General features: G+C 39.0%; 1 protein-coding gene across 1 annotated transcript; it reads right to left on the bottom strand.

Annotated features, from left to right (window-relative positions):
• Positions 1 to 7,544: 7,544 nt before the first annotated feature.
• On the bottom strand, positions 7,545 to 9,983 carry LOC143749595 (uncharacterized). The gene is made up of 4 exons (XM_077242028.1): positions 9,876 to 9,983; positions 8,903 to 8,965; positions 8,430 to 8,579; positions 7,545 to 7,979 (listed from the first exon to the last, which is right to left on the bottom strand). Exons 3-4 carry the CDS (start codon positions 8,565 to 8,567, stop codon positions 7,743 to 7,745), a joined length of 375 nt encoding a protein of 124 aa, XP_077098143.1. The 5' UTR covers positions 8,568 to 8,579; positions 8,903 to 8,965; positions 9,876 to 9,983; the 3' UTR covers positions 7,545 to 7,742.
• Positions 9,984 to 12,780: the final 2,797 nt, after the last annotated feature.

Below are 12,780 nucleotides of genomic sequence, written 5' to 3'. Positions count from 1 at the left end.
TTTGAGGGACAGCTTTACCAGTTTAGTTACAATTGATGCTCTGTAAAAATATCAACCAGAGAGGATGCTGACTGAAATATTCTCAGAGTTAAGATGTGTTTAACTGTCTTTTTAAACCAGGGATAAAATGATCTCATAGACAAGAGGATTCTGGCCTGAGTTTGTATACACAACCCATGTCAATAGATTTATGGTTGTGGAAGAGATTACTGATATAGAACAGATATAGTATGGAATAAGGCACAGTAGATAAATTGTCACAATAATTCCTAATGTCAGAGCAGCTTTACTCTCAGATTTCCTCCTCACTGAACCTTCCATTACACATTTACCACCCTTCATCAGAGAGTTTATAACTGCAGATTGCAATTACAATTACAATTGCAGATATGCAACATAGAAAATCCTCAAATATAAAGTTATGATTAGGGTACAAGGTGTAAGGGGTATACAGTTAAAGACCCAGAACCAGATATGAAGAAGGAAGACCCAGAGTCAGAATTTCATTTCATTTCATCAGCAGAAGTCAGCTTCAATACTCGCACAGGGATAGATAGTACTCTTTCTCTCTCACACGCACACACACACACACACACACACACACACACACACACACACACACACACACACACACACACTCACACACACACATATTGGAACGTGAGTGAAATACAAAGCCTATAATAAAGAATAGTTTAGCATCCAAATACATCGCAAAAGTTGAAACAGTTTGATTCTAATGAGAGAGTTACATGAGCCCAACACCACTTACTTTCATTTTCGCTTCACATTATTTCGGTTACTTCTTGTTTATAGTTTTTTAAAATTCTTGTTCTGTTCTGTATATCATTAAATTTAAAGGATTGCTTGTGTAATATTTTGAGTGTATCATCAAATCAGAATAATTCTCTTGGTTTAGTGATTCCCTAGTTATTTTTTAATTTATTTTTTCATTGTTCTAATCAGGTAAGGCAAGTAATATTCTCTGTGTCTGTGTATATATATATATCATCTGAATTATAAATAACTTATTTCTGTATAAAATAAAAATTCTAGAATAATCCAGACCAACCAGAGCGCACTATTCCTACAACATCATCAGTGCTGAAGCGGAACTACAAGAGCCGATCGGCAGATAGCGAGCAGATGCAGCATATGTGTTGGATCGAGGCAGGGTCAGGCCAGGGGAATCCATTTGCAGCTTTTTTATTAAGAATGGTCAAGACAGGCAGGGTGAACAATGGCAAACAGGGCAGAACAGAAAAGGCAGAGACAAACCAGGTTGACAGGCAAAGGACAAAGACCTCCAGATAAATACTGGGCTTCTGGATTTACACATTTAAGTGCTGCAAAACATATTGACCTAAAAATTACTGTAAATTTAAATGATCTCATATATGTGGCTATTGTGGTTCACGATCATAGGCCCTGTCCCCAAATGGCACACTTCATATGCATTTTCGGTCTTGTTTACTTATTTCATGTGTCCGTTAAATCCATGAGACCGTAGGCTGTCTCATTTTTCATTTTAGGTTTCAGAAGGTTGCTTACGCATACTTTGTGGTTGATATGTGCCCTCGATGCGCACTTTTGCAGAGCCCACACTGATGCAAGCTCTACAGCACACTTCTTTTCAACAGTCAAAGCGGGGGTTACATATTTGCACGTCGTGCACAATAACCCTAAAGGCACCGGGGTGGCGGCTTGTTTTTATATATATATATATATATATATAGATGCGAGCAGCGATGAAGGGCCAAAGCTGGCGGCACCGCCACCCCGGTGCCTTTAGGTAAAGGCACCGGGGTGGCGGTGCCACCGGCTTGGGCCCGCAATCGCTGCTCGCAGCTATATTTATTATTATTTTACAAGAACGACGCGAAGAGCATGCTGAGATGTTGTTTATATTGCTGTTTTTAGGCTGTAGAAGTGACGTTAGCTTGCTGTTTGAGAGAGAAAAGTTTCACGGGCGTCGAGGTGCTGGTCCTTTTATGTTATTTGACTTAAAACTATTATTTTTACTTTAAACTATTATTATGATTACAGTATTTATTTAAAAAACGTAGTGCCATAAAAATTATCACAAATCTGGTAAGAGTATAGGCTTATTATCACATAGGCTTACCAATATCTTATGTTTTGTGTGCAGAAGCCTCTGTGAACATCTCCCCTAGTACTATTATATGTACTATTATTATATTATTATATTATAGCAGCCTTGGCAGAATCTGCAGCTTTACAGCAGGTCAGTGAGCTAGTGAAGGTTCCAAACACTGTCAGTAATCTTTACATCTTGTCATGGTCACATGAAAATGATTTAATCAGCTAATATATCTCTATATGTTTGTTTTAATGTCTACAGTCTCAGATCAGCTCCAGCAGTATCATCAGCAGCAGCAGCAGCAGCAGCAGTAACAACAACAGCAAAGGCAGCAAACTCACTTAAGGACTTTAGTAAGAATGTACCAGAACAGGTATCACATTAATGTTAAAAATCTTGTAAAGTATTAATTGCTGTTTCTGTTTGCTTTGTTTTTATTTTCATTGTATAAATGTAACTCTTGTATTTTTGTAAATCAGTTTTTGCCATGAAAATAGCCATAGATGCTGATATGGCATTAAATAAAACTATACTGTACGAAACATGGGCCACGTTGATTTTGTCCTACACACTTTACTATAACAGCTGTTCTTTATTATTCTGTATAACAGAGAAGAAAAAGCCATCAGGTTGGGACAACTGAAGATACTTCAGTTTCTAATCCCAGAGTTATTAATAGGTGCACACTGCACATTAATTATTTTTTTAACTTTAAAAACTTAAAATTTGTCTTTTCTGTTGTTTTTTTTTTAAAACTGCATCAATGCATTTGCTACTGTATCGATACAGAATCATCCGTATTGATATATTACTGTATTGATATTTTGAGCACAGCCCTATTTAAAGCCTTGTTCTGCATGTGCTCCCTTTTATACTTTGAGCACCTGCCCCTCCAGAAGTCTCTGCACGGCCCTGCACCACAGAGAGGGACATTGCGCCTGGTAGCGATGTTGTGCAGGACGATACACGCAAGTATTATGTTGCATGCTCCCTGTGGTTCCACTCGCAAGTAGTTAAGGCATGCAAAGCGTCTCTTCAGAACTCCATTTAAACGCTCAATTGCACATCTTTTTTTGCAATGAGCAGTGTTGAAGCGTGCCTGCGCAGGTGTGGTTGCTGCAAGAAAAGGAGTCATCAGCCATGGTAGGAGTGGATAGGCACTGTCTCCTAATATTATGCCATCCGGTCGGTTGGTTTGGAGCTCTCTGTATAAAGCACTCTCTCTCAGGATGCGTGCATCATGAACAGACCCAGGCCACTTCACGACACAGTTTGTGATGATGAGGTCAGCATCGCCCACAAGTTGGATATTGATGCTGCACCTCCCCTTTCGGTTGATGTACTCCCAATCCCTCTCATGAGGTGCTTGGATATGCACATGAGTGCAGTCAATAACCCCAATAGTATTGGGCATGTTCCCCAAAAGAAAAAAATTGTGCTTGGTCTGGGCAATCTGGACATCCTTTGGAAGTGAAACAAACTGATTGACCAGGCTGGCCAATGCAATTGACACAGCTTTCACTACAACACTCACAGTTGATTTGTCCACTCCCATATTATCACCAACAACTTGGTAGAAAGTCCCAGATGCATAGAAGCGCAGACCAATGAGGACCTGTTCTTCCACAGACAAACTGTGACTCCTTCGGGTTCTCCGTTGAAGTTTTGGCCTGACAAGGTCTGCAATGTACTTAATATCAGCATTCCCAAAGCGAAAGGGAGCATACAGTTCTTCAGTGGTGTATTGCTCCAGTGGTTGTGCACGCTCAACATACACCCTTTGTGACGGTATCCTCTTCCACCAACACGGTGGTAGCGATGGACAATACCTGCCATGTCAGTGCATCTCTCTAAGTCCTCTGAGAGAGGCTGAATATAAGATTGGCCATTATAAGATAAAAGTAAGACGGATTACCTGATCCTGGATAGGAAAAAATGGGATTTTCAAATCCGGATCATTTTGATCCAGATTAAATATTTTGAACAACTGGCCCTATAGTCATGGCCTTTATAGAAATGTTTTTTGAGGAGGTGGTAACGCACTATAGGCCCATGTGGCGCGGCCTAAGCTTTTGTCCTTAATGGCATTTTTTCCTTGCATTACTTTTATACTTTAAGTAGTTTTGAAACCAGTACTTTTACACTTTTATTTGAGTAAAAAGCTTGAGTTGATACTTCAAGTTCTACAGAAGTCTTTTTAAACCCTAGTATCTATACTTCTACTGGAATAATGAATGTGAATACTTTTGACACCTCTGGTCAAACACAGCACATCTAGTTTATAATCTGAAATCATATCATTAAGAATAAGTTCTTTTGAAGTAAGGGATTGAATATTCAGCAACCCAAGCTTTATCCTTTGCTCATCTGTATTATATCTATTTTTTTATTTTTTATTTGTTGAACATCAATTACATTTTTAACCTTAGATGGGTTTGGACGTTTTTTGGATTTCCAAATTCGGGGAACAGACACAGTCTCTATTTGATGATATCTAGGTGAAACAGGCTCTATGTGATGGGATTTATCTGACCTTGGTGACACGAGGCCGCTAGCAGACGGTCGGTTTAGCCAGTTTGTCTGCTTCCTGACCTGAGCCCCAGATTGTCATGTTTTATCTCTAAGACTATGAGCCAAATTACTAGAGAGAAGAGCAGCACCATCCCAGGAGGGATGAATACCATCTCTTTTCAACAGGTCAGGTTTGCCCCAAAAACTTTTCCAATTGTCTATGGATTCTATATTATTTTGCGGACACCACTTAGACAGCCAGCCATTGAGTGAACACAATCTACTAACTCATCACTATCTCATCACTCCTTCGAACAGGACGGGGGCCAGAGCAAATTACAGAGCCTGACATCGTACTTGCGAGTTCAAACTGTCATGGTGTATTGAGGAACGACTGGAAGCAAATGCAAGTAAACAGTTTTAATGTTGATAAGGATGCAGTACAAGCAGATGTGAACAGGTGACGCAGGGACTTCGGTGGTCAGGATCCGTAATGAAGTGCTGAAGTGAGGTGACGGTGAGACGACCGATGAAACCAAGCGACGAAGACGAAGAACAGGAACACAAGGCAGGAACTGGACACCGGAACACAAACACGGACGACATCAAACAACGATCTGACAAGGATTGGAGAATAGCGGTAAGTATAAGTAGAGTGGTGAGATTGATTGCAGCTGGTGAAGTGGATGAGGATCAGCTGAAGTGGATCAGGTGATGTCATACACTCACGCCCACTACTCACGTGCATTCATACCACAGCACAAACACGAGACGAGAAGGAACAGAGAGTTGACACAAACACCTCTTTAATATTAATTTTGGTGATCTCCGACTGGCGAAGTCGAACATCATTAGTGCCGACGTGAATAACAATGATATATAATTTACGATTAGCATTAGCCAGCACTTTTAAATTTGCTTTGATGTCAGGCGCTCTGGCTCCCGGCAAACATGTGACTATGTTGGCTGGTGGCTCTATTTTCAGGTTCCGTGTGATCGAATCACCAATTACCAGGGCACAATCAACAGAATTCTCAGTGGGTGTTTCACTGAGCGGGGCAAATCGATTTGTTATGGTAATCGGAACGGAAGAGTGTTTTTTTTTATCCGCGACTAGAGCGATCCCTCACTGTCACACATTTGCCCTGCTGCACAGGCAATAATTCAGCCGGAACCGAATCATGTAAATAGTTCACTATGCTAGGCGCATCCAAAATAGTATCTAAATCTCTAGCACACTTACTATCCTCAATTAAAGTTTGGATGCGTGTCTCTAATTCTGAAAACTTCTCCATCAGCCTGACTGTGTCCTTGCATTTATCATATATAAACCCTATATTGCCGACGGGGAAGGCTATGCTAAACATGTAACATGAAGTGCAGGTGACAATAACAGGACAAGACATTACTCACCGTGTTTGCTGACTGATTCTTACTCACCTGGGCTTTTTATGAACTCAGAGGCGCGGGCGCGCGAGAGATAAATAAATAAATAACTGAGCGCACAGGTGGCGCGTTAACAGGCTAGTGAGTTACTAGCGTGTTGTGCTAACAATAACGGAAGCTAGCGATGTCAGGTTAATCTGAGATGTTGGGTAAGCTGTATTTAGTAGTATAAACAACTAGAATTGGTAGTAAATGATGGTTTAAAACAGAAAGAAATACAAAGGTAATACGAGGCTTAGACGGAGCTTACAGCCTCGAAGCAAACAAACTCATAGCAGGCAGGAAGGAAGGCAGAGAGGAGGCATTAGTCAGAGGTAGGATAATTGTCCAACATCCAATAATATTAACACAAGCAAAGCTGTAAATGTGAATATGTATTTAAAGTTAGACTGCACAAGTCAATAATCACAGGGACATTGAAATAGCAAGAGGAAATTGAGGAAAGAATGACCTATCTGTGAGTGTCCACCAGATGGCGCTATAGAGCCCACACAGACTGAAGTCAGGGATTGGTAATTTGAGAGATGTTAGACACTTAAGGCGGCCCTCTAGTGTTAGTCAGCGGAACTACAACAATCCTGCTTCAGTGTGATTAAAAACTGAGCGTGCGAATTAACACCTCTAGTTACTGCATAATCAGAACTACAAATTGTAAATCTCAGCAGATTTCTTTGTGCCAGTACACAATAAAAATATACACAAATAAAAATACACAACAGCGTTTCTTTGCTGTTGTTTCAGATTATCACTTGATCAAGGTTTTAAGGACTCCCATTTACATATCGATCAGATACTGTCCCGAAGTGTTTTCTGATTAGATTTGCGAAAGGTATGCATTGGTTAGCTAGGCTAATGTTTAACCTTATAGGGAGCGCTTGTTTTAGTTGAATATTAGGCTACTGAAAATAACCACAAATTCAATCTTAACGATAAAAATATGGCCTTTAAAAAGATGAGAAAAGGAACATCGCTTTACTCAATCTTTGATCACGCTGAAAGAATTTGTTCTAAACAGGCAATTTGATAATATTAAAATTCACCCACTTCAAGGGATTTCTTTGTCTTTACAGGAATGATTTTAATATTATGACTGCTGTTACACACTAAAAACTCATGGGTCAAAAATAACCCATAATGGGTTAATTTTGACCCAAATCCTGGGTTAAAAAGGGACCAACTAATTTCTGGGTTATTTCAACCCAGAAAATTGGGTTCTTCTTTTTGACCCACATACTGGGTTAAATACCTGACCCAAATGTTGGGTTTAAAAAACCCAACATAGTAGTTAACTATAACCCAACTTCTAGGTCAAAAGAACAACCACAATATCTGGGTTGAAATAAACCAGTTACTATGACAGTACTCTTTATTTCAGAAAATAAAACTTTGGTTTACATTATATCTGTCACGGTGTGGTGCAGGCAGAAGAAGAAGAGGAGGAGTCCAAAGTTCCAATTCAAATGTTTTACTAAATGTACCTCCAAAAAGTACAGACAGGCAGGATGTACACACACTAAACAAGACTACAAAGTAGAACAGCTGATGATGATGATGGTAATTAACTAAACAGAACACAAACATTGGTCATGTCATTTACTGCAGCTTAACACTATTAAACAGTTCTGCAATTAAGCAAGGCAGTATTAAGAAATTTGACTGGATTTGATTCAGATCCCTCAATCTGTTACACAACTTGCTGCAGAAACTCCCATGCGGGAGCACACTGCTTGGGGTAGTTGATATCAAGAACATAATATGCCTTGAAGCACACGTCAACTGCTCCAAGCAGTGTGCTCTGAGGGAGTGCCTGACCAGCTAATATAACAAATGCCTGAGAGGCACATTGCTGGGGATCTCCCAGCGCCAGGACAGTGGGGAATGGCTTTGATTGCTGGAGGAATTCCACCATATTTGTTCCAACCTAAAACAGACAGAGACAGAAAGATAGGTCAAAGAAAGTGAATATTGTGTAGAAGGCGAATTGTAAGCAAGATAATAGACTAGCAGTCTCTTATAATGCTGATACTAACTGTACAAGGAAGCCAAATGACCTGTGGTTCTTAATTGGTGTGTTCTTTTTGTGTGGGTCATGAATGTGTACAAGAAAATGTGGGTTGAGAACCACTGAATAATAAAACTTGAAATCTTTAACTTCATTTTCTAGTCAGATTGCTACCTTGGATGGCATTGCCCAAAACTTAAATACAACTGAGGAACCTTCCATTTTTTTTATTTTTTAAATCAGGTTTCACCCTTTAGCTTTCACATGAAACATGTCACTTGGATTGCCTTCTTTCAACTGTAAAGTATGGTTAGAATTAAGAATATTCTCTCTCAGAGTGGTGCTGAGAAACTGGTCCATCGTACTTACAGGCATTTGGTGTATGAACGCTGTCCAGGACTCTTCAGTGGAGTGCCGGATAGTCTTCTTCCCAACCCTGTAGACGGCCTGTGGCACCATGGTGGGTAGCAGTGTTAGAGCTAGTTCCCCTTTGGCATCTGTAGGCATCTATTTCTTCATCTGAAAAGACAGAAAACAAGACAACATGAGTATTGTTAATAAGTCGAGACAATCTCACCAGTCACTCTTTGATTATTAAGCTAACATAATCACTTTTAATGGAATACTGTGGCTTTTTTGTTTTAAAACGTGGCCCAATTTGCTAGTTAACTAATGTGGTTATTTTGCAGCATTACCCATTTTTTGTAAATGACAGTCTATACTGTCCATCTTTTATTTCCTTTACAACTGTAATGACATTAATGCAGAGATGAATATCTGGCCCAATTTATGCATAACAGCTTAAAGATAAGGCACAAGTATCTAGGCAGTAAAATGCTCACCTCTAAAATGTTCGATCAGCTCAGACAGCGGTTAGCTGAAGAGCGACAAAGCTGTCTATTGACCTGGAAAGAACATGGCAGTATAGAAGTTAGCAAACAATTTTCAGGTGATATTCTCAATTCATTCAGTTAACAGACGCTCTGAGGTAAAGTGTTCTAGACTGCAGACTCAGCAACGATTGTATTTAATTGTACAGTACAATGTACGGCCAGCAATATGTTATGTTCAATGACATTGTGGAATTACGATAATGTATGTACTATTTTATGATTGTACTGTACAATTTAAATACAATTGTAGCTGAGTCCACATTCTGAATACTTTACCTCAAAGCATCCGTAACAAATAAATGTCAATTTAATATAAAACTATGAAAATGGCGCTCTGTTGCGCGGCAGGGTTTTGAAGAAGGTCCTGAGCCGTTGCTGGGCGCTGGTCGCGGACATACGCCAAATGGCGCCACACGGAGTCGGCACTAGCTGCACTGTAATGCTAACGTTAACTTTACTTCTCGTATTATTACCGGTATTATAAGAATGAAATAATGAGATGAGTACAGCCCAGGTTATGACAAATAGAATTTAAAGACCGTGTAAAGTGAATTCAGTCATTTTCTTCTAAACACATTAAATAGGTCATAACAGTTTAAAAATGTATTTCTCAACAATGTGTTCAAAGCATTTCAACCATTTTGAGACCTAATTTCATGAACTTATCGTTGTTTTTAATCATTCAAATTTGGCTGTGTGGTTAATAACACCTTCTTCTTTAGTTTGACAAACTTTACACGGACTTAAAACTAACGTTAGTTAACGTTAGATGTTACCACAGACTTTCCACGGGCCACGGCTAACTTATCTCACCGTAGCAACTAAGCCATGGTAATTTTGTCAGCAAATGGTGCTAAACTAACAACTGGGACATTGACACATAAAAGTTTACGTTACATCAACACTGAAAATACTCGCTTACCTTGAATACACGATGAAGTTTCACCGAAGAGGCACAGGCCAAAAGGATTGAGCGCGAAGCGACGGTTATTTCAAACGAGTCGACGACTGTGAGAAAATTCCAGAACTGCGCGGGCGGGGGCGCGCGCGGGGGTAGAGAGAGAAAAAGAGCCGTTTCTTCTTGCTCTTCTTCTGAATTTCTGGCACACTGATTATCTTCTATTTCTTAGTTAATATATCCATGTTTAGAGGGTGTGTCATTTTATTTCTCGTACAAATGGTGATACTGTTTTATCATAATGTACACAATACGCAAGTGTGATTGGTCATATTATGAACTATGTTGACATGATAATAGGCCTTTATCACAGTGCTTGTGTCGTCACTTCCAATGGCGGATAGTAGCGTAAAGCGACTTCCGGTTTAGTCTGTAGCAATGGCGGCGCGAAGGTTTTCAATATCACTACGGGATCTTCCCCATATCACCGACGTTTACGCAATTGTGGAAAATCATTCACAAACGAAAATATCCAAACTTGAGAAGGGATATAAATTCTTCTACGAACACTACATCTTCAATTATGAAGGTAAGTTTAATTTGAACGTTTGTTTATTCTCTCGAAGTAGCTAACATGCTACCTAACTTAGCTGGCTAAACCATTAAGTTTTTGTCTTTTATTAAATCCGTAACGTATTAAACTTACAAATACGAAATGATAAAACAATTAAAAAATGATTTTTATTTTGATGTGTTATGGTGTTGTGATTATAATGCTGTTTTTGTGCAATAGTATCTGATGTTGTAGATAGTGAGGTGATTATCAGGGCACAGTGTTACCGGTTCATGAAGAAAAACGAAGTGCCACACTCTCTTCAGGTTACCTGTTCAGGATGAACTATAGTTAGGTCCAGTTCGAGGACACAAATTTGTTTGTGTTTATAGTTGCTACGGTTGTAGCGTGTTAGACTGCGGTTGCAGTTTGTTTGAAAAGGTGTTCAAATGAAAAATGTTAGACTGCTGTTGCAGTTAATTTATGTTAATGTTTCATTTGTATTCTAATTTTAAACACTATATAATGTTTTATTTATTTAGATTTCATTTAAAGTCGACGAGAATCCTCCTGTCATCAGTACTTTCTGCTGTTCCTGTGTGGCTGGGAAAGAGCTATGCAACCATTTGGTTGGCTTGCTGTTTCAGAGCGCACACTACAGGATGATGAAACTTAAGACGGTACCACCCACTATACCCAGCACAAGCACTACATATACATATATACATATATACATATACATATACATATACATATATAAATATATATATATACATATATAAATATATATATATATATATATATATATATATATATATATATATACATATATATACATACTAACTCTTAAGAGTGCTGATGTGCTTAAACTAGTGCTGATGTTGATTTTGTTTTCTGTTACATGAATAGTTTACCCAAAAATGATATGTATGCAACAAAGTATGGCATACATTCCATTTTTGGGTAAACAACTCTTAAAGATTCTTCAAATTTCTATTTTGGTTAAGCATCTTTTTGTCTTAAATTTTTTATATTGCCTATTCATAACTAAGTTCACTGTAAATTGTCAATGAATAAATGAGAAATTGTAACTGAACTTCTTAATTGTCACAATGCAGTCAATACTTGTACATATCACTGTAGTCAATACTTGTACATATCAATGCAATTTTTAAGTTTGCAACTTTTAGGCTAATTTACTAAAAAAAATGTTGCAACATTAAATGCAAGTTTTCACAATTCAATATTTTTGTACAAATTAAACACTAAACTTGAAGTTATGAAATAACAGACATTTGATTGATGTCAACTTAAATCATGTTTCTTTTCTGTATATACATTTTATACAACAGCATCATTTACATCAAGTGGGCCTTGGTAATTAGCCATTAAACAGCAGTTTGCCCATATTTGGTTCACTGTTCCTGTCAGTGTGAGCGGAATGGTAGAGTCCCAGATGTGGTTTTCTTTAATTCGTCGAATTACTCTTTCCACCACAATCCTTAGACGGGCTATTGATTGTGTACGTTTCGTCTCCTCTTTTGTAAATTGGGCTGCTCTTTTGAATGGAGGGATAACAAGTCTGGCTCCCACATTTTCAAGCAGTGGCTCTATGGTAAAGCCTTTATCTGCCATACAACAGTCTCCAGGCTCGAGCAGTTCTAAAAGTCCAGACTGTTTTGTTATCTCCCTGTCTGAGATGGATCCAGTGAACAGCTGTGACACAAAGATTATGGCCCCACATGGAGCAACACCAACCAAGCCTTTGAAGGTAGGGTAGTTTTTGTAATGTGAAAACATCTCTGACTGTAGTGTAAGTGCTGTGGGATTTTCACATCTGATCTCAGTACAGTCCAAAATAACACGGACATCTGGGCAGTACTCCTTAAATCTTGCTGGCATGGTTGCTCTGACTTGCTCTTTGGTCATCCAAATAGGCAAAGACCCCAAAACAAGGTACAGAAAATTTGCCCAAGTTATGATTACTCGACTGACCGTTGTCGTACTCACATTAAATATATCTGCCAAGACCTTCTCTCGTTGACCTGCAGACACGCGACAGCAATAAAGAAAAAACTCATCAATAAGCTGAAGCTTTCTGTTAGGGCTTGGTCCTGGAACCGTCTCTAGACCATGTCTCTGTGCCTTAGACCAATACACAAGGTTCGATGCTGATGGTTCTATTGATGTCCAGAAAATCCGGAAAATCTTCTCTGAGGGAAAGCGCGTGTAAAATCGGAAGTCGTCATCCGAGAGACAAAGTCTATTTATTTGAATGCGGGAGACAGTCAAAGCTCGCACTTCAGCCTCCAGCTCTCTAATTCTCTCTGCTGCGGCATCCAAAAGACCTGGACACGGAGGTGTTGAGTAGTCATG

This window comes from Siphateles boraxobius, unplaced genomic scaffold, assembly GCF_051911475.1.
Source record: "Siphateles boraxobius isolate OS27281-9 unplaced genomic scaffold, OSU_SipBor_1 25, whole genome shotgun sequence".
Lineage (NCBI taxonomy): Eukaryota > Metazoa > Chordata > Actinopteri > Cypriniformes > Leuciscidae > Siphateles > Siphateles boraxobius.
This window is presented reverse-complemented; position numbering and strand designations above follow the sequence as displayed.